The sequence below is a fragment of the Aquarana catesbeiana genome, linkage group LG13, assembly GCF_042186555.1.
Source record: "Aquarana catesbeiana isolate 2022-GZ linkage group LG13, ASM4218655v1, whole genome shotgun sequence".
Classification (NCBI taxonomy): domain Eukaryota; kingdom Metazoa; phylum Chordata; class Amphibia; order Anura; family Ranidae; genus Aquarana; species Aquarana catesbeiana.
The window spans coordinates 160,214,016-160,237,804 of NC_133336.1; the positions used below are offsets into that span (position 1 = coordinate 160,214,016).

At 40.2% G+C, this 23,789-nt stretch overlaps 1 protein-coding gene across 27 annotated transcripts in view; it reads right to left on the bottom strand.

Moving 5' to 3' along the window:
• The window catches only part of GPHN (gephyrin), an 877,053-nt gene that overhangs the window by 2,256 nt on the left and 851,008 nt on the right, over positions 1-23,789 (bottom strand). For all 27 annotated transcript variants that reach the window (XM_073610658.1, XM_073610659.1, XM_073610665.1 and 24 more), the window contains 2 exons: positions 12,519-12,622; positions 8,822-8,918 (listed from right to left, as the gene is read on the bottom strand). In XM_073610658.1, the coding sequence (XP_073466759.1) occupies positions 8,822-8,918; positions 12,519-12,622 (201 nt within the window). The remainder of the gene's footprint in view (positions 1-8,821; positions 8,919-12,518; positions 12,623-23,789) is intronic.

Genomic DNA, 23,789 nt, shown 5'->3' on the forward strand with positions numbered 1-23,789 from the left:
CACGCCTATGGTCCCTGGATATTCCCACTCTGCATTTTCCTTAAAATTACATTTAAAAACTAGCAACTATGGCTAGTTGTATTAGAAAAATTATAATATATATAGATTTTAAAAGGCCATCTAGCATTAGGTTAGCTTTTTCCTTGTACCCCAATATATGAGTTTGGCAGAGCCTGGACCCGAATACAGGACCTTTGTGTATCTGGCAGTAATCCTTCTTGCTGAAACATCTTAAATGCTGGACAGCTACTTGCCTGATTGCTCAGACAACCTTGCCTTATGTCTTGCTTCTCGTGAACATTGAACTTTTCCCATGAACTTCCTGATTTAAGCCATGTCCCTATACTTCCTGTTTGCCAGATTATTATGCTCTCTCCAACCAATATCTTGCTCTTGTCACTCCTGCTGCTGTCCATATCTTCTCTACCACTTGTTATCAACCTTTGGCTTGTTCCTTGAGTGTACTTCTGCTTGATCCCAACCTGCAACCACTCGTTACCAACTTTTGGCTTGTTTACTGACTACATTCATGCTTGATCACTACCTGCTATATCTGCGACTGGACCCTGGCTTTCTCATCTCCTGGTGGGATGATCTGATGACTGCGGCCTGGTACTAACATGCATCAAGATCTGCACCATTAGGAGCTCTGGTGAACACAGCTTAGTACTTAGCCTTGGTGAGCCTGCGTCATCTGCCAGGGTGACCTGCTTTGTTCACTTATCCAGTTGGTTGTTGGGAGCCTCTCTAATGCTATAGCTACTGGCCTCAGAGCCTGACCGTGTTTTGCTGTATACCTATCTATTATTGAAAGTCACCTATGTTATTTATTATTTCTTACTAGTACTGTTTTTTATATTGTATATCACCTGATCCCACTCAACCCTATTGATTCCATTCAAACATTACCATCGCTCCCATATGTTGGATATAGACCCCTGCGTAGATCTCAGGGGGTACTCTTATTGTAAATAAATATTCTGAGCTATATCTTTAATTAATACCATCGTACATCCATCCGACTTTAACAAACAGTAACGCATTAAAGCCCTGTATGTATACTACTGATTATACACCATTTTGATAATTACCTAGGATTAGCGCAGCACTACTTATTTTCTAGATCTATTCACGAGGTCAGGTGCCTACCTTTTAACAGTGCATGCAGCTTTTCTATTTCTAGCCTATTCCATATATGATAGCGCGGGAATAATCCATCTCTTTTATTTGCTGTATGGCTTGCATGATTGGCTCGTTGCACTGGTAAGCTCAGAATAACACTTTTTCTCTTTAATAAAATATACATTTTCACTACGGTATTACACATTCTATACAGCGCAGCAAACTTGATGTGTTCATTGAGTTATAGAGAAACTACTTGGTAATTTCAGCTAGCATTATTTATTCCTTTTTTGCACAGTAATTTTTACATTTTCTTTTATTCATGCAGCATCACATTTTTATGATCAAGTTACATACGCACATGCTTGCTCTTAATTTCAGAAAATACAATTGGTATTTTTAATTCTTTAACCTGCTAAGAAACCAACCTACTTATGTACTGTCTGCAGCTATAATATTATTTGTCAAACCTACGTAAGCACATACGTAAGCATGGTTATAAAAAAAACTTACAATACAAAAATTAAACTGAACAGTTACTTGAAAAGATGCTCAGTGTATCTTTTTGTGTCTGTTCCCTACTGCAGTAGTTATTAATTTGGAACCACTGATCAATATTAGGATAGAAGTTGCCTATCTATAAAATTTCCAAGGCACCCAGTAAATGCACACTAGAGGTGGAAGTTCAGCCACCACTTCTGTGAAAAAAAATTAGCTATGGTGTGTAATTATATCCATGGGGATACAGGAGACTGATAATTAATGGGATTAGTCTTTAAATTGATGACTACTTTGATGTGAGGCCATCTGAAGTCCACGTACTTTTTTACATGGTGTGGCTAAAGATGCACAATACCCTTTTTGTATACTGGGCACCAAGGCGATCACCTAAAAGGCACTTACCAGGAGAGAAATATGGCAGCTGCTGATGTAAACCTGTTTTTAAAACTTCTTCAATAATCTTTTTTTAATCAGTGGGTACTTATCTTGATCCAGTATGCAGCCATTAAAGTAAGGACTCCTGACCTGCATACTTGCTTCCTCACTTGGCTATCCACAAAGCAGAGATGCAGGATCAAGCATTGTTGGAAGTCTTTTAAAGGAGAAGTCCAGCCTGAGCTTGTTTGGCTGGGCTTCTCCTATGGGTCACAGGAGTGCAATTCGTGTTGCACTCCTGTGACCCGTTTTCAGCAGAGAGCAGTCTGAAGTCCACTCTCTGCCGATGTCACTGGAATCAGTCCAGGCACTGCGTCATCACGACAATGAAGTCTGGATCCGCCAGGTGCCTGGACTGATGCCTGTTTCAGCCTCTCTGCGAGCCGCTGAGATGGCCGCTCCACACCCCTCCGCAGCTCAGCGCTCCAATGAGCGTGAAGGAGCAAAGAGGAGAGCTGCTGACTGACAGGCAGCAGCTCTCCACTCAGGGAGCTGAGAGAACCGACCCATTGGCGGTGTTTGGTGGCTCGGTTCTCAGTGCAGAGGCGGCGGGGGACAGTTGCAGCATCAGTCTGATGCTGCATCCACCTAGGTAAGTATAACGGGCAAATAAAAAACTAAAAACATACTTCTCTTTTAAGTATTTTCCAACCTTTCTGTAAACTATTACTCCCTAATATTAGTTGTGGACTTTCCCCTGTATACATGATCTTTGCCTCATAAGTACAGCTCTCTTCAACCATTTTTACATGCTTAATTTAGTTAAAGGTTTCAGTGAATGCCCCCCTTTCCCTCCTTTTCTCGTTGTACATTTAAATTTCAACAGTCTGTCCTGATATATTTTATCCCTAGACCTTAAAGCATGGATAGGTAACCTTAAAGCGGATTTCCATCCCACCCTCCTAAAATATAAATACTGTAGCTGCTGACTTTTAATATTAGGACACGTACCTGTCCAGGGATCCCGCGATATCGGCACCCCAGCCGATTCATCAGTCGGAACTCGGGTGCTGCTGCCGCAATTCCTCTTGAGGGAAACCGTCAGTGAAGCTTTGCGGCTTCACTGCCGGTTTCCTACTGTATAAGCGCGCTGTGCTTTCTGAATGGCAGTGGAAGGAGGAGGGGGGCCGAACTTCTGTGAGACCTTCCCATGACAGGGAAGGAGGAGGGAAGCCGCCGAGGAGGAAGCTGCTCGGAAGCCCCAGATGCAAAGGAGGAGATGCAGGAAGGAGCCGAAGCCGCCCGTGATCTAGATGGGGTAAGTGCGGGGCTGACCGACCAACCAACAAAGGTCTAAGTGCAGGGCCGACTGACCGATCCACCTGGGGGGGTTGGCGGCGGGATGTCTTGTTTGCCGCCTCCCCCAAAATATATAGCACCGGTCACCACTGCTGACAACCCAGCTTGTTGTTCAGTGAAATCGCAATGTTGTCAACTGTGGAGTAATTTCAGCTGCACATGTAGTTTTAAGTGGACTTTACATATGAGACAAACCAATTAGAGCACAACTCCAGTTAACACTTTTCAATCAATTACATGAAAAAATATTTAAAATATATACTATATTACCAAAAGTATTGGGTCACCTGTCTTTACACACACATGAACTTTAATGGCATCCCAATCTTAGTCCGTAGGGTTCAATATCGAGTTGGCTCACCCTTTGCAGCTATAACAGCTTCAACTCTTCTGGGAAATGTTTGACCATTCTTTCAGAAGCACATTTGTGAGGTCAGGCACTGATGTGGATGAAAAGACCTGGCTCGCGGTCTCCGCTCTAATTCATCCCAAAGGTGTTCTATCAGGTTGAGCTCAGGACTCTGTGCAGGCCAGTCAAGTTCCTCCACCCCAAATTAGCTCATCCATGTGTTTATGGACCTTGCTTTGTACACTGATGCAAATCATTTGGTGGGGGGGATTATGGTGTGGAGTTGTTTTTTAGGGGTTGGACTTGGCCCCTTAGTTCCAGTGAAGGGAACTCTTACGTTCAAAAATGTTTTATTGAACATTATATATTATTTCAAAGAGAGTAATACATCCAATAAGCCAATATCTGTATCATATCATATCATATAGCTGTCATGGTGCACGTTGGCACCAATGACAAAGTCAGAGGCAGATGGAGTGTCCTAAAGAACGATTTTAGGGACTTATTAGCTAAATTGAGGAAAAGGACCTCCAAGGTAGTATTCTCAGGAATACTACCGGTACATCGAGCCACACTAGAAAGGCAGAGGGAGATTAGGGAAGTAAACAAGTGGCTGAAGAGCTGGTGTATTAAGGAGGGGTTTGGGTTCCTGGAAAACTGGGCCGACTTCAATAACCAGTACTATAGAAGGGACGGACTGCACCTAAATGAGGAGGGTGCAGATCAGCTGGGAATGAAGATGGCCAAAAAGTTAGAGGGGTTTTTAAACTAGGTGATGGGGGGAGAGTCCAGAGGTAGAGATAGTCAGCGCAGAACATATTCCAGAGGGTAGTATTGGGGACATTAGTGGTAGGTTGACCAAAGCACATAAACCCAAGGTAAGTATAGTAGCAAGTCCTAGTTGCAATCTCGGAACACCCAATAAGAGGATAATATGCGACCGGTCTAAACTACATGGCATGTTCATCAATGCCAGGAGCTTTGCGGACAAGATGGGTGAACTAGAGATACTGTTGTACGAGGAGGATTTGGATTTTGTGGGAATTTCAGAGACCTGGTTCAACAGTTCTCATGATTGGCTGGCAAACATTCAAGGGTATATCCTTTATCGCAAGGATAGAGAGGGTAAAAAAGGGGGAGGGGTATGCCTATATATCAAGAATAATGTACAAGTGAATGTAAGAAATGACATCACTAAGGGAGCTAGGGAAGAGGTGGAATCCTTATGGGTAGAGCTCCAAAGGGATGAATTAAAGGGGAAAATAATACTGGGAGTATGCTATAGGCCCCCTAACCTGAGGGAGGAAGTGGAGACGGATCTCCTATCACAATTTGGATTACAGCAAGGATGGGAAGTGTTATCACAATGGGGGATTTTAATTATCCAGACATATACTTGGCGGAGGGAACCGCGCATTCATCTAAGGCTCGCCAGTTCCTAAATGTCTTACAGGACAATTTTATGGGTCAGATGGTAGACGCACTAACTAGAAATAAAGCGTTACTGGATCTACTGATTACCAACAATACAGACCTGATCATGGATGTGGAAATACGGGGCAATTTAGGTAACAGCGATCACAGGTCAATTGGCTTCAGTATAAATCACACAAATAGCAAACATAAGGGGAATAAAAAGACACTGAATTTCAAAAGAGCCAACTTCCCTAAACTATGAACCTTGCTAGAAGGCATAAATTGGGATAAAATCTTAGGAACAAAGAACACGGAGGAGAGATGGGTTTGCTTTAAGAGCATATAAAATAAGGGCATTAGCCAATACATCCCATTGGGTAATAAATTTAAAAGAGCGAACAAAAGTCCTGGATGGCTTAACTCCAATGTAAAAATGCATATAAAAGCAAAGGAGAAGGCCTTCAAAAAAATACAAGGTTGAGGGATCATCATCAGCATTCGGACTTTATAAAGAATGCAACAAGAAATGTAAGGGTGCAATAAGGACGGCTAAGACAGAACATGAAAGACACATAGCGGAGGAGAGTAAAAAAAATCCCAAGAAATTCTTTAAGTATGTAAACAGTAAAAAAGGGAGGACAGACCATATTGGCCCCATAAAGAATGAGGAAGGACATCTAGTTAAAAGGATGGGGAGATGGCGAAGGTATTGAGTTTATTCTTCTCCTCAGTCTTCACGAGGGAATCAGGGGGCTTCAGTAACCAAAACTGCAGTGTTTATCCTCATGACACATTACAGGAAGCACCTCCATGGTTAACAGAGGACAGAATTAAAATTAGACTTGAGAAACTTAACATTAATAAATCACCGGGACCAGATGGCTTGCACCCGAGGGTACTCAGGGAACTCAGTCAAGCAATTTCCGGACCATTGTTCCTAATTTTTACTGACATTCTACTGACTGGAATGGTACCAGCTGATTGGAGAAAAGCCAATGTAGCACCAATATTTAAAAAGGGCTAAAAATACATCCCTGGGAATTACAGACCAGTTAGCCTAACATCAATAGTATGTAAACTTTTGGAGGGGATGATAAGGGACTTTATACAAGATTTTAGTAAAGAGAATGGTATCATAAGCAGTAATCAGCATGGATTCATGAAGAACCATTCTTGCCAAACCAATCTACTAACCTTCTATGAGGAGGTGAGTTGCCAGCTAGATAAAGGAAGGCCCGTAGACGTGGTGTATCTGGATTTTGCAAAAGCATTTGACACAGTTCCGCATAAACGTTAACTGTACAAAATAAGGTCCGTTGGCATGGACCATAGGGTGAGTACGTGGATTGAAAACTGGCTACAAGGGCGCGTTCAGAGGGTGGTGATAAATGGTGAGTACTCAGAATGGTCAGGGGTGGGCAGTGGGGTCCCCCAGGGTTCTGTGCTGGGACCAATCCTATTTAATTTGTTCATAAACGACCTGGAGGATGGGGTAAACAGTTCAATCTCTGTATTTGCGGATGATACTAAGCTAAGCAGGGCAATAACTTCTCTGCAGGATATGGAAACCTTGCAAAAAGATCTGAACAAATTAATGGGGTCGGCAACTACATGGCAAATGAGGTTCAATGTAGAAAAATGTAAAATAATGCATTTAGGTGGCAAAAATATGAATGCAATCTATACACTGGGGGGGAGAACCTCTGGGGGAATCTAGGATGGAAAAGCACCTGGGGGACCTAGTAGATGATAGGCTCAGCAATGGCATGCGATGCCAAGCTGCTACTAACAAAGCAAACAGAATATTGGCATGCATTACAAAGGGGATCAACTCCAGAGATAAAACGATAATTCTCCCGCTCTACAAGACTCTGGTCCGGCTGCACCTAAATTATGCTGTCCAGTTCTGGGCACCTGTCCTCAGGAAGGATGTACTGGAAATGGAGCGAGTACAAAGAAGGGCAACAAAGCTAATAAAGGGTCTGGAGGATATTAGTTATGAGGAAAGGTGACCCCACAATAGGGATAAAACTTTTTCGCAGACGGGAGTTTAACAAGACTCGTGGCCACTCATTAAAATTAGAAGAAAAGAGGTTTAACCTTAAACTACATAGAGGGTCCTTTATGTAAGAACGACAAGGATGTGGAATTCCCTTCCACAGGCGGTGGTCTCAGTGGAGGGCAATGATAGTTTCAAGAAACTATTAGATAAGCACCTGAACGATTTCAATATACAGGGATATACAATGTAATACTGGTAATTTTAGCCGCAAACAGCATAAAATAAATTAATCTTTTCATAGGATGTGGTGTGCCCTCTGGAAGATCGTTCAGCAGAGCCACAGAAGGATTTTGATATACAGAGTATATAGTGTAGTGGTTAGCACTTTCACCAAGCAGCAAAAAGAGTCGCTGGTTCGAATCCCAACCACAACACTATCTGCCTGGAGTTTGCATGTTCTCCCTGTGCCTGCGTGGGTTTCCTCCGGGTACTCCGGTTTCCTCCCACACTCTAAAGACATGCTGGTAGGTTAATCGGATCCTGTCTAAAAATTGGCCCTAGTATATATATGAATGTGTGTTAGGGACCTTAGGTTGTAAGCTCCTTGAGGGTAGGGACTGATGTGAATGTACAATGTATATGTAAAGCGTTGTGTAAATCGACGGCGCTATATAAGTACACAAATTAACCCTGTGACCTTGTAAATCATAGAACATACTACGCCAGTAGCCCCTAATATGTGGGCATTCCCACCATATGTGAAGCATTGTACCTAGTAAGGTATATCCTCTAAAGCAGTCCACTGAAGTCGATGGGTACAATCTGGCAAGGTGAGCAGTTAGAACATTGATGTTTGCTTCAATTAAAGAGATGTGCAGTATACCCCTGAATGTGATCCTAAGCCTGGAACACCATATCTCAGGATCGAGTGAGAAATCCGGGTCCCTCTCCCAAGCCAGCATGTACGGGTGTTTCTTAGGAGCTGCAAGGAGTGATGTATAAGCTCAGGGCTCTAGAGGCGGCATCACCGTGGCTTATACATCACTCATTGCAGCTCCTAAAAACACCCATACATGCTGGCTTGAGAGAGGGACATGAAACATCAATTTTCATAAGCTGTTAACACAGGAGGTTCTGGTGACACATGGACAAAAAGTGAGCAATTTGGAGCGAAGGGAACTCTTAAAGGTTAAGTTCACCTTTGTTCACCTTTTATTTCATTAATTCCAGCTCCTCTATGTACCAATATAGTAATGTACTAAGCTCTCCATTTATTCTACACACCTCAATGTCCTCATGGCTGTTTGAAAACACTGCTCCATTACTTCTGCCTTACTTCCTGGACAAACTTTAGGTTATGACACAAGAAGGAGTTGACCAGCTGAGGGTAGATGATGTAGGGTTTGTGCTGAGGTCAGCTGGTCAACTTCCTGTGTCATGACTTAAAGTCTGTCCAGGAAGTAAGGCAGAAGTAATGGAGCAGTGTTTTCAAACAGCCATGAGGACAGTGAGGTGATGTGTGTAGAATAACACCTAAATTATAAATGCCACATTTATGGGACAGTTTGCCATGTTTCAGGACCAATAAATACAACAAATCTACTGCCAGGATCAACAGGTAATAAAATGTTGATTCTGGTGGCACAAGCTTTAACTCAATGTTTACTGGAAAGAGAATGTCTGTGACTTCCACCCACCTGTACTTTGTGCCCAAGGCAGTGGCTCTTGGTGATGCCATGTCAGTATGCAGCGATGGTACTCAGGGCGAGGATCCAACTTTACATCACATGATAACTGTAAAGGATATAGAAGAACAAAGAACAGTGTAAAGACAATAAATAGAAATAGTTACAACATTTTCACATTGGAGGAGGATCCTTATTAGCTTTCATTTGGATTCACAGAACATTATCAAGTAAACAGTGGTATTTTTTATTTAGCATTAAACCATTTCAGGAATCCCCTGAGAAACAAAGGAGTTCTAAAGCTGAACATTGGGGGAAAAAAACCCTTCTTTGCAGTAGGGCTCTCCCACTGCAAGTTTAACATTTTTGGTTTAGGTCTAGGGTACTGGAAGAAGCAATTTTACTTATCCAATTCTCAACCCCTGCAGGCTCCTCTCCACATTAGTAGACTGCTCCCTGCAGTCTCTTATCTCCTATGTTCTGGTGGTTGCAGGTCACCTGAGGTCATCAAGTACAATGCTGGGCATGAGGATGCCTAGGGACAGTCAATGCCGGAGTGGAGGAGAGCACAGGCTGTCTGGGGAGCAGATGATCACGTAAATAAGACTGCTTTTTCCGGTACCTAGATGGAAAGGACCAATTAACCTTTGGAGTGCAGAAGCAGCCACACCATAAAGGAGGAGTTTTCCTTTACTCGCAGAAAGTATAACCCAAACATTTAATGTCCCAATGTCCTACAGGAGGCTGGGACATTGGCAAGCCAAATACTGTATGCTAGCCCTGGGTATAACCCCTCCTACTTATCTTTGGGGTTATTAAAGGAAGGAGCGTCGTCCATTGATAGTGGTTGCCTAGTTAGGGTGGGAAATGGCCAGAATCACTGTGGGAACTAATTGCTTCGTGATAAGCTCCTCAGTAAGTAGCTACAGAGATATAAGTCATTTGGAAAGAACACAAACCATATTAGCGTGCTTCTGGTCTTCTCACAGAAACTGAAATAGTGGGTAATCTTTGAGACTTTAGGGGCCCTGTAAGACCCAAGTCCCAATACAGCACTGAAAGATGCAACAGGCTGATCCTCTAGCTCCAGAGTGCTGTGCATCAATCACAGGTGCTGAAACAGTCTCCTTTAACCTACCAGTGACAGATGACTGTGACTGTACAGAAAAAAACACACCAGTTAAAAGACTTGAGAGACTCAGTATCAAAAGAGTTCTCATTGCTAAAGTCTATGAAGTAGCTAAGGCTGCAGGCAGGTCAGACTCCAAGTGTCCTGGGGATGTGCAGTAGTAAATTTGTGGCCTATGAGATCAGTTCACCATGAGTCAGAAACCAGCTGGGTAATCTGGGACATAAAGTCTTGCATAGCCATAGTAAAGACCTTTTCTAAGAAGGAGGACTCAAAGGAGTGGATACATTCAATAGAAGAGGGACATCAGGATGCCTGCTTATACGTGTTACCACTCCTAGGGGCGCATTGCAAGAAGTCCCTGACCCTTTAATGAACATGGTGCAGGGGGAATCTGATATAGTGGGACTGTCTTCCCATCTAGAATTGCACATGTTTCAGCTGCTTTGTAGTAAGCAACATACAGGCTTATGTTAGTGGATAAGACATCCAGTAGTCATTGAGCCTGAGCAGTGGGTAGCTGGCAGAAATGCTCAAAACTAGAAGGTAAAGCTAGTTGGGGATAACCAAGATTCACTTCTGGCTAGCAGCAGGAACATGTCAAGAAACAAAGTTCCATGTGGCTCTTGGTTACTCCTGCTATCTTTGCAGGAAAGAGGGTGAAGTCTGCACACAGAACACTCCACCAAGCACAATGACATCATCGCTCTGTCCCACGGTGTTAACCCCCTCTGTAGAAAGTTGGTAGGAAAAATGGGGAATAAAGTTTGGAACCCAGCAACTAATAAAAGTCTGAGAGCTCCAAATGCCCATCCTGAATGGCCTACTCACAATAGTAAGTATTCAGAGACAGAGCAAGGCAATGCCAGTGGCTCTGGACCTGATAAGTGCTCCACAGCTAGCTAACCAGAACCAATCTAGAAAAGGCTCAACCCAAGGCCTGAGGGTCACTTCCAGGCTCACCCTGCAATGCCCAGTCCAGTGAGGTCCGGTCACAGTGAAGTGCAGAAGGAAAGGCTGGGGAAAACTGCAATGGATAGCTACAAAGGAGATCACCGGCAGCAAAAGGGTGTAGATTTTTTATTAAAAAAAAAAAGTTACTAGAAGAAATGACTGGTTAAGTCGTAACTTCAGCGGAACTGACTGGCAGTGGTAGGGGTTATACCAAAGGATGGTCTACATTTTTCTGTTTACAATTGTCCAAACCTTCTCTAAGCAACAGTGAAAAGTTTAAAGCCTGGTACACACTAGCAGTTTTTTTTGTTCAACCCAGTGGGCTGAACAAAAAAAAAAACATGAAGAGCTCAGGAGAGTTGCTGTACCAACTATTCGATTTTAGTACAGGGATCTCCCCCGCTAAGCTATTGTGTTCTGACAGGGGGACGCCCCCCGCCAGAAGACACCGGACAGCTCTCTCCATCATTGTCTGAGAGCACTGATCAGATGCCGATCGGCAGACCTATTTCGGTCATGCCCCTTCGACAGAAGCTGGCTTCTGTTGGACCGGCTGCAGTACACACGGGCTGAAATGTTCTTTTACAGGGCTGGTGTTTTTGTAAGTGACCCTGTTGATACAAGGTCACTTTATTATAACGCAACTCTTTTTTCATATTCTTATTTTCTTTGCTCATTATAACACCAAGGTTGGCTTTACATCTATACACTGTTAAAATTTTACTGCAATGCACAGTATCACAAAATCTGTGGTGCAGAGCATTGTGATACTATTCATTTCGAATGGCACCCTAATGTACATTGCAAACATGACTACAGTATTGTACATGCATTTTAGCTTACAACCACGCACAGATCGGGAACATCTTAGTAGTTACATAGTAGGCGAGGTTGAAAAAAGACATGTCCTTCAAGTCCAACCTATGTGTATGATTTTATGTTAGTATTACATTGTATATCCCTGTATGTTATAGTCGTTCAGGTGCTTATCTAATATGGTGTAACATCTGTATGTGGTGGTGCTCTGCTTTGAAATATAAAAACGTTGCGGTTCTAATTTTTTGTGCTTTGTTGTGTGTCAGCCCACTCAAAATCTTATTGCTACACAGCGTAGCATGTGAAATAACACTTGGTAATGTTCATGAGGTAACGCACTGCAATGCATCAGACAGTTGCGAATAGGGCTATATATATATATATATATATATATATATATATATATATATATATATATATATATATATATATATATATATATATATATACATATATATACATATATATACATATATCTCTTTTTGTATTCTTTCATGTATGTTTAAAGTAGAATTCCAGGCTGACTAACCTGTGCATAAAAGGTGACACATGATGGGACCGAAGCGGGCTGAAAATATGTAAGTACATGCATCTTTTTTACACAGATGAGTCAGTATAGGTATTTGGGTGGAGTTTTAGACTAGTACGTTTAGGCTGGAATTCTACTTTAATCCTATAATGTTTAACATCACATTTTTGCTTACATGAGAAATGCATGCGTGTTCTGCTCAGTATAACAACACAGAAACAATAAAAAACAAAAAAGGGACAAAACTAATACTTCTCTACAGCACATCAGTGACTAAGTACCCTGGCTTTGATGATTGTAGGTCTTGGATCCAGGATTCCCTGCATCTTTCTTAGTGCTGGTACAACAAAAAGGTTACAGGTAACTACTGCTGACACAGGGTTGCCTACAAGGAAACAAAAAAAAAACCCAAAACAGTTAATCAGTATTTATTGTTATTAATATTACTATTATTGAGAATCTATATAAAACCAACAATTTCCACAGCACTTTAAATACAAAGGAGACATCCTTTCTTCCATCCCCTTACATGTAAGCATTTTCGCAAACACATATTGGTCAATTATTAATCTACAATAGACATATCAATTATTGTCCACTTTTAAACAAGACACAGGTTTTAGGTTAACATTAACAAATCTGTAGAAACAGTTGACAATAAAATATCAGAACCCAATTTGCAAAATATTTTTCTTGCAGGCCATTCCTCCACTTTTTGCAGGCTGCTTTTGCAATGTATTTGGCAGTTTGGTATTCAGAAGTCACTACACTGGGATTGGGACATGCCAATATATTGGGTCTGGTAGAATAGAAATCATGTTGATGAAATGTCACATGTGGCATATTGTCAGGCAGGTGGGTGTAATAAGAGATATACAGGCACATCTTAGGGTGATCGTAGCCACCCTAGGACAAGCAGTGTGTTAGTAATAGGATCACCAGGTAAAAAGAAAAAAGCCAAAAAAAACCCCAAATACTGCACCACTACATCTAAGGACTGGTAAGCTACAATATATTTATATTTTTGTTTTGGGGTTTACCTACCCTTTAGGGTCATCATACACGTTACAATCTGACTGTAAAATGAACTTTAGATCTACCAAATATGAGTACCTACCTAAACTGTCCAATCAATGTACATCTTATTAGATAGGCCCTTGCACTACATACTGTAGTTGTTGGTACATCTAAAGAACATTGTACAATCAGACTGTAACGTGTGGTGAGCTTTAAAGTCAGCATTTCCATCCTTCCTAATCCAAAGAAAGACCCTTTGCTCTAATATTTACGGACCAATGTCACTTTAAAATGCTGCACTAAGGTTTGCCCATAACACCTTTAATCCTCCCAATTCATGCAGAAGCAGCAAGATTTTTTTCCTGGTCTCGAGGTCAGTTAAAATAATAACCCTATCCTCTTATATACAAAAGCATAAAGTTCCAACATGTCTATAATTGATTTAGGCAGAAAAGGCCTTCAATTGGGCCAGTTGGAACTTTCTGAAGATATCCTTAGAACGGCATGGGGCCCAACATAATCTCCACAAACATGATCATATATACCTCCCCTTCTTCCAAAATAACCACCAATGGTACCCTGGTGGAGGCAGTTTTATAAGCAAAAAAGGGTGCCCCATGTCCCTGTTAATCTACTTTATAGTCATCAAACATCTGACTGTCAGAATCAGGGTCAAATTATTTATTTATGGAATCTACACCTCCTTTTTCCATCAAAGTATTTTCACTTATACCGATGGCTTACGCTAGTATGTCAGCTAACCAGTTCTTTCTTTTAACTTTCTGTCATGAAAAAAGGTAAAGAAACTTAGTAACAAACAAAATGGTTTGGAAGGATTACCATCCTTAAGACACTCTCTCCAAACTACTATATATATTATAAATGATTCTAATAAATATCCTAAGTCTTTATCAACATTTTAAACAGTCAGCCATTTCAGTTTTAAGACTTGCAGATGAAAATGCTGAGGTGGCATGGGACTCCCTAACTTTCAATTGAATAACCTCTAACAATCTCCATAGGTTAGGTCACTTTAGTTATTCCACCAGGAAACCAGCCTCACCACCAGAACTATATATTTCCAAGTTTAAAATCATGTGCTCTAAAAGAATTCACAATAAAAAAGGTTCCAATAATTCTTCGTTAACCACTGGCACAACGTAGATCTGGGATTCAGCAAGGAAAACATTGAATTTCCTGAATCCCTGGACCCCTGGTTGCTCTGTGCAGTCCAACCTGTCTTCCAGTAGGGGTACACACCATCTGATTTGCAGACTTTGATAGGGAAACTTGGCCAGACAATCCGTAAATCCTATAAACGGCTCTTTTATTACTTATAGTTCCAGCCACCAGAAATTTAAGATTAACTGGTTAAAAAAAAGATGTAAATTGATAGATTCCTCCCAAACCTCCAGTCCTCTCCCCAAACGTGTAGAACTCTGTCTGATTTTAAACAACTGGATGTGCTCTGTTCCAGAACCATTATAATATCCACTCTTTTTTTACATACAGAGTGCTGTTGGCAAAATAAGACGACACTTTAAGTAATAAAAAAATGGAATGAATATTGAACAGAAGATCAGGAAAAAACTTTATTTTTACCCACAAAGTTTCAATTTTCAGTTATGCGGAGTAAGGGAATTTGAAAATCTCATTGAGCTGGTAAAAAGAGCTAGTCTCATTGCACAAAATGATTCCTGAAGCATCAAACATTTGCTGGGGGTGTGGCCTGGAGAAGGGAATGTATACCCACATATGGTGGGAATACTCTTTCCAACATCTACAACATTTATGTAAAACCTATTTCTCTATCTATGTACGTGGCCCTGCTATTTATTTTTTGTGGTTCAATATCCGGTCAGAAGAATACACTTCACTTTAATTTCTTTCCCAGTGGTATAACCCTTATTTTTCTCTAGGATGAACCCCCACTTGAGAAAAACAACTGTTTTTGGACCACTCAGAAAAAAGGAAGAAGCCTCAAACATGTAAGTAGTGGCATCTGTAGTAGCAGTCTTCTGAAGCTGCTTGGTTTGCTACTCTGTGGCCATACTCTAGCTATCATGAAGAGGTACCTTGGTAGTACTTTGAAACTCTGGGCAGTGCATTCTTTTAGAAGATGATTTTTAATAAAAGTTTCTATTATGAGGGATTTACTGGTCCTGTGCTATTTGTGTAATTTTTACATGCCTGCTGTTCATTTTGGTAAATGCTTATACAGTGAGGGAAAAAAGTATTTGATCCACTGCTGATTTTGTACGTTTGCCTACTGACAAAGAAATGATCAATCTATAATTTTAATATTGTATACTTTAACAGTGAGAGACAGAATAACAACAAAAATATCCAGAAAAATGCATTTCAAAAAAGTTTTAAATTGATTTGCCTTCTAATCAGTTAAATATGTATTTGATCCCCTATCAATCAGCAAGATTTATGGCTCCCGGGTGTCTTCTATACAGGTAACGAGCTGAGATTAGGAGCACTCTCTTAGGCTGCATTCACACCTAAGCATTTTCAGTTCATAAAACGCTCGTAAAACATCCAAAAAAACCCTGAAATATGCCCAACAAGCAAAATCCCATATATTTCAATGGCACCTGCTCATATCTAAATGTTTTGTCACCTGAAGCAAAATGTCTGAAAAATGTCTTAAGCTCAAAAAAGAACACAAGCTTCTTTGGGGCAGATTACAGGCATTTTCTCCTTTTTACATTGGTGACCTGTACAAAATCACGACAAAATCTGCAGTAAAAATCGTGGTAAAAACGCACGACTTTGAAATACGAAATAGGTGTGAATGCAGCCTTTAAGGGAGTGCTCCTAATCTCAGCTTGTCATCTGTATAAAAGACACCTGTCCACAGAAGCAATCAATCAGATTCCAATCTCTCCACCATGGCCGAGACCAAAGAGCTGTCCAAGGATGTTTGGGACAAGATTGTAGACCTACACAGGGCTGGAATAGGCTACAAGACCATCGCCAAGCAGCTTGGTGAGGGGGTAACAACAGTTGGTGTGATTATTCACAAATGGAAGAAACAAAAGCTGTCAAAATAATTTCCTCGGTCTGGGGCTCCATGCAGGATCTCACCTCGTGGAGTTTCAATGATCATGAGAATGGTGAGGAATCAGCCCAGAACTACACATGAGTATCTTTTCAATGATCTCAAGGCAGCTTGGACCATAGTCACCAAGAAAACAATTGGTAACACACTACGCCGTGAAGGACAGTTTCACCGCATCAAAGGGACGATGGACGGGGCCATGTAGCATCACATCTTGGGTGAGAACCTCCTTCCCTCAGCCAGGGCTCTGAAAATTGGTCGTGGATGGGTATTCCAGCATGACAATGTCCCAAAACACATGGCCAAGGCAACAAAGGAGTGGCTCAAGAAGAAGCACATTAAGGTCCTGGAGCAGCCTAGCCAGTCTCCAGACCATAATGCCATAGAAAATATGTGGAGGGAGCTGAAGGTTCCATTTACCAAACGTCAGTCTCAAACCTTAATGACTTAGAGAGGCTATGCAAAGAGGACTGGGACAAAATCCCTCCTGAGATGTGTGCAAACCTGGTGGCCAACTACAAGAAACATCTCACCTCTGTGATTTCCACCAAGTACCAAGTCATGTTTTGCAAAGGGGTTAAATACTTATTTCACTCTTTAACCGCTTAAGGACCAGCCACCACAGTTATACTGCGGCAATGTGGCTCAATGCTGCAAATCGCTGTAGGTATACGTTGGCTCAGACACGACCATTTGTGGTGCGCCCACTGGCTAGCTGGGGAGCCAATCAGCGGATGGGGCGGACTCCATGTCCACCGGCCACCCCGATCCTTCCCCGCAGAGATAGGACGGGGATCTGCCTGTGTAAACAAGGCAAATCTCCGTTCTGACACACAGATCCTGTCTTTCTGCTATGCAGGACAGATGTGTGTGTTTCACCAGTCACACAGTCCCCCATACAGTTAGAACACACAGTGAGGGAACACATCCAACCTCTTGATCTCCTGTGATGTTAACCCCTTCCCTGTCAGTGTCATTAGTACAATAATGCCGGTCGGATTTTCCGACAGAAAAAGTGTGATCGGATTGTGTTGTTGGAAATTACGATCGTGTGTGGGCTCCATCGGACTTTTTCCGTCTGAATTTCTGACACACAAAGTTTGAGAGTAGGCTATAACATTTTCCGACAACAAAATCCGATCTTTTAAATTTCGATCGTGTGTACACAAATCCGACACACAAAGTGCCACGCATGCTCAGAATAAATTAAGAGACAAAAGCAATTGGCTACTGCCCCGTTTATAGTCCCGACGTACGTGTTTTACGTCACCGCGTTCAGAACAATCTGATTTTCCGACAACTTTTGCGACCGTGTGTATGCAAGACAAGTTTGAGCCAACATCCGTCGGAAAAAATCCATGGATTTTGTTGTCAGAATGTCCAGTCAATGTCTGATCGTGTGTACAGGGCATAACAGTGCATATTTTTAGCACCGATTACTGTAATAATGTCACTGGTTCCCAAAAAAGCGTCAAAAATGTCAGGTGTCCGATCTGTCCGCCGCAATCCCGCTAAAAATTACTGATCACTGCCAATACTAGTAAAAAAAAATGCCATAAGTCTATCTCCTATTTTGTAGATGCTATAACTTTTGCGCAAACCAATCAATATATTTTTTTACCAAAAATATGTAAAAGAATACATATGGGCCTAAACTAATTTTATTTATAATTACATTTTTTTTTTTTTTTTACGTTTTTGTTGGATATTTATTATAGCAAAAATTAAAACATATTGTTTTTTCTTTCAAAATTGTGGCTCTTTTTTTGTTTATAGCGCAAAAAATAAAAACCGCAAAGGCGATCAAAAGAAAGCTCTATTTGTGGGAAAAAAAGGAAGTCGATTTTGTTTGGGTACAGTGTTGCACGACCGTGCAATTGTCAGTTAAAGCAAGGCAGTGCCATATCGAAAAAAAAAATGGCCTGGTCATTAAGGGGGATAATCTTCCCGGGCTGAAGTGATTAAAAAGCAAATCAATTTATATCTCTTTTTAAATGCGTTTTTCTGGATTTTTTTGTTGTTATTCTGTCTCTTTCTGTCAAAATAAATCTACCATTAAAATTATAGACTGATCATTTATTTGTCAGTGGGCAAACGTAAAAAATCAGCAGGGGATCAAATACTTTTTCCCCTCACTGTAGTGTATATCTTTTTCATCAACTCTTAGTAAATAGTTAAATCTTAACCACCTTCTGTGCTATGAGTTTATGTTTACATCATTCTTGAGTGCATGACTGTGGAACCCTAGACCAGTGTTTCTCAACTCCAGTCCTCAAGGTGTCCCAACAGGTAAAGTTTTCAGGCTCTCCCCTCAGATGTAATGGCTGTGGTAATTACTAAGGCAGTGAAACTGATCAAATCACCTGTGCAAAATAATGGTAAGCCTGAAAACATGACTTGTTGGGGCGCCTTGAGGACTGGAGTTGAGAAACACTGCCCTAGACTGAGACAATGTATGTCTACTTTTCCAACCAGTTTCTTTTTTGTCATTCTTTACTTTTTTCTGCTATGCAACAACTCCTGCTTCAAATAACACAAGAACGTTAGTTCAAAATTCGCACCATTAGTGGGCCGCAGCAACGGCCGATTTTCGTGCGGCCATTGATTTTGTGTGATCGGGCATGTTGGAAATTTTTTGTAAAACAAATGATTTTCTAATCAGTGATGGGAGAATCGTGTAAGAAATACAATCGAAAAAGAAATGTGCATTAGCACAAGAAAAGAAAATTCCCAGAAAGAAAAGAAAATTCCCAGAAAGAAAAGAAAATTCCCAGCCACGAAAATTATTTTCTGTAGCAAAATCTAATGAAATTGAAGGTTTGTTTGGTCGAATTTCGAAATCAACGGTGGCACCATTGGATCACAAAATTTCTGATTTTCGAATGAAAATTTGTTCAGAATTCGACCCATGTATGGCCTTGCAATGTCTAAGCTTCCCCCCAAGCATTTTATTTAGAGTATACATACCTGCATATTGCTAATAGATGATACAAATGTACATGATACAAATGTAATTAAGTGTTCTTGCATAGCAAGACCACTTACTGTTATCTCACATATATATTATTCTTATTATATATTATAGCCAAATTTACCACCCTAACTCCTCCCACAGTTTTTACACTACATAGACAAGTAATATACCGAAACGTGCGGATTGTTCCCGAATGGTGTGCTATTACTTTGTGGAACGTTTCGCCGAATGGTTCACGAAATATCGTAGTTTTTGCGGCGAAATTGGTCCCATAGGAATGAATGGGGAAACTAGAGTGGGAGATGGCAAAAGCTGGAAAATCAGAACATGATTTCTAAACTGCCGCCACTCCCTCATTTTCAAGCCCACCTACACAAATCTTATATCAAAACGTTCAGCTATCCCTGCTGCCACTAAACATGTCCACGGCTAAGCCATAGTCCTGATAGTTTTCACAATATGACCATTTGTTTGCAACTCACGCCGTCCATTGACATTCATTGAAACTACACTCTAGCCCCTTCAAATTTGAAGGGCAATTTCTAAACTGCGTCCGTGCCTTCATTTTTAATATTTCAGAGACATACTATGTATCAAAATCTAGGTCTGGGTCTTGTGATTCTCACAATATAAAGATCTTCGCTGTAGGATGTATAGTTTTTAAAATACAGCCATTTGTCTAGAGGTCATTTCAGGAAATTTTAGCCATTAATCAGCGTGTACTGTTAGTGTTTGTTTTGTTGCCATGGTTACCAAAGCTTCTGTTATACACGGGGGGGAGGTGGCTGGAGCATCTCAGCTCTGATTACAGAGCCCGGGGGAGGGGACAGACACACCATGTACTGATTTATAATAGAGGAATATGATGGGGCAGTTTTGATGGGGTAATTCTGATGGGGCAGTTTTGATGAAGTAGTATTTGGGAAGCATAAACAGGGCATGAGCGTTGCTAGGAAACAGTGGTTGTAAACACAAGATGCTGAGACACCCCAAATGCATGTGACTTCATCTGCTAGACTTGATAATGCTTGTAGACTCCTCCCACAGTTTTTACACTACAGAGACAAGTAATATACCGAAACGAGCGGATTGTTCCCGATTGGTGTGTTATTACTTTGTGGAATGTTTCGCCGAATGGTCCACGAAATGAAGTTTTTGCGGCGAAATTGGTCCCATAGGAATGAATGGCGAAATGTTCAAAACTAGAGTGGGAGGTGACAAAAGCTGACAACCCCATGATCAGCCAAAACATTATGACCACCCCATGATCAGCCAAAACATTATGACCGCCCCATGTAAAAAAAAAAATATTTTTGAAAAAAAAAAATAATTTTTGAAAAAAATAAAAAAATAATTTTTGAAAAAAAAAAAAAATCATTTTTAAAAAAAAAAATATTTTTGAAAAAAAAAAAAATTATTTTTGAAAAAAAAAAAATATTTTTGAAAAAAAAAAATTATTTTTGAAAAAAAAATTACTTTTAAAAAAAAATTATTTTTGAAAAAAAAAATATATTTGAAAAAAAAAAATATTTTTGAAAAAAAAAATTATTTTTGAAATAAAAAAATTCATTTTTGAAAAAAAAAATTACCTTTGAAAAAAAAAATTACTTTTGAAAAAAAAAATTCATTTTTGAAGAAAAAAAAATTCATTTTTGAAGAAAAAAAAATCATTTTTGAATAAAAAAAATTCATTTTTGAAAAAAAAAATTACTTTTGAAAAAAATGTTCAGCTCTTTCAGCGAATGATGGAACTTTTTTACTACTATTTATACTTTTTAAAATATTAAGCTTTTTAACACTTTTCACAGTTACTCAAGCCACTCCACCCCACCCAGTTACTCCGCCCACTCCAGTTGTAGAGGCAAGAACACTTTCACAATTTCCCCAGAAATTGTACCTTTTCTAGTTTAAAATGTATTTAAACATATTTATGGAAGCCAGTCAACGCTCATGCCTGTCAATCTGTACCTGTATACGTTTGTTACCTAATAAAAACAGACTTACCTAAAAAAGGAATCATGGAACTTATACAACCCAGTTGCTCTCCTTAGATATAAGAAAGTAAATACAATATGTTGGAAGTATTTACCTTAGCCCCTTACTTAAATAGGGCTTTGGTACCAATTTCTTCCCCTGGTACAAGCACTTTAAAAAAAAACAATTATTTATTTAAAACTAGGGCTTAAAGTGTCGTTAAACCCACATGTCAGTTTATGCTGTATTACATTCTGTTCATACTCAATCACTATGGGATTTGTTTTCTGTATTCTGCAATTAACCTGGTTGACTCTGCTGTTCACTATCCCTCCCTCCTTGTCTGTGTCCCTTCTTCAGGGTAGGATTGTGTACACCAGCCATTTCAACATCTACGGAGCATGGTCCAGTTTCAGTTACCTTCTAAGCTGTTAATTTCCTTCTTTTTCTCATCTTTGCAGCCCACATGACCATAGAGTCACACATGTGGGCATATATACAGTGATAAGTGACAGCCCACTCCCGACTCCTCCACACCCACTAAACAGCGAACACAATGGGGGCAGGATATTACATGTTGATTGATGGAGGCTTCACCTCTTCTAAGCACATACAAACAACAGACACAGGCAGCAGGGCAGGAAACAGGTCGTGTTTGTCAGAACATCCCCCTAGATAGCCCACACCCAGTTTTTACACAAAAACAATAAAGATTTGAGTTCAAATACATATTTGTATGATGGTTTAATACATTTGATATTAATTATGTATTTTTCACCTGTTTTCCAAAGCCTGTTTTTTTTTTTTTTTTAACATCTGACGGACAGCAGAAGACCAGAAGCTCCTCCTGCTGATGTTTCCCTGTAGATGGGCTGGAAAAAAGCTGGGTGACAGGATGTAGATCGATAAAAAAAAAAGGTGCTTAGATTTTTTATTTTTTTATTAAAATAAATACAGCACCATCATCCATAGACTTAACTACTTCCTGCCCAGGCCAATTCTGATATTTTTCCCCTACATGTAAAAATCATAATTCTTTTTGCTAGGAAATGACTTAGAACCCCCAACCATTATATATATATATTTTTGCAGAGGCCCTAGAGAATAAAACGGTGGGTTTTGCAATTTTATATGTCACACGGTATTTTTGCAGCGGTTTTTCAAATGCAAATTTTTGGGAAAAAAATTCAATTGAATGAATTTTGGTGCACACAAACACAATATAATACCTATTTTTTTGTAAAATATAAAAGATGATGTTACGTCAAGTAAATAGGTACCGAACATGTCATGGATTAAAATTGCGTAAAATGGTGCAAAACTACAGTACCTAAAAATCTCCACAGGTAAAAATGTATTTATTTTTTTTTCATTTTTACACACTCTCTATTTTTTTTTTGGATCACTTTTATTGCTATTAAAAGAAATGTAAACATCTATTGTGATCATAATAAGCAGTGACAGGTGCTCTTTACCCCAGATCTCTCCTCTGCCCTTAAAAGCACCTGATCACAAGATGGGTCTAATCAGATCCTTTTCTAAGCCAAAAATGGCTTTGTTTACATCTGTCAAAACCGGAAGTGACAACATACTCGTCACATACAGTTTCTAATACCATAGAGATGATCAGGGACGTTCTGGTCCCCATTCAGCTCTATGGTAAACCAGCAATAACGCCAGCTTTAGTCTGAGGCTTCCCATTTGGACGGTAAGGCACAGGAGAGTGGAGGGGTGGCACCACTCCTGCTGCTTGTAAAAGAGATCTGATGGCTAATTAGCTGCTAAGATTGCTTTTACATTACATAGCATCGCTGGCTTAAAAAATGCCTGCAGCTGCAGGCATTATCCTGGTATCTCCACTCAAAGTCCAAGACATCATATGACCTCCTAAGGGCGGGAAGTGGATAAAGAGAAGGGATAAATTAAATAGTGTGTGTTTAGTATTACTTTAAGATCCCATTTTTTCCAAATGCTTAAGAGGCACCTGCCAGAGCTACTCTCTATCTATCCTTTTATACTGATGATCTAGCCCCCAAGCTTACTGATCAAGAACAACCTACATATTACTGGCTTAGATACTGCAGGACATCACTACAAATACTGCCTGTTCACTAACAATATAATCTTATTTGTTACCAACCTGTCATCCTTTTCCTGAATCCTATTCTTTCTGCTCCGAAAATTCACCACTATATCAGAACTTAATTTTAACAGTCACAAATCCAAAGCTCTAGATATCTTTTTTCAACTCATGTCACCTGAAATATTAAATCATCATTTAGATTTTCAATGGATGTCCATCTAATAATCCTACTTGGGGATTTAGCTAACAAAATCCTTCGATACACTGTATCAGGCAAAACATTCAGCTATCTTTAGCTAAAACACTAAGCTTTCCAGTATTACGAAATATGGACTTGCAGTCAATGCTCAAAAAATAATTGGGTTTTAAAGCTTACCAGGCAGGAGTAGCAAGACGTTTAGATGGCTACATCTAGATTTTCAGCTAATGCCTCTGCA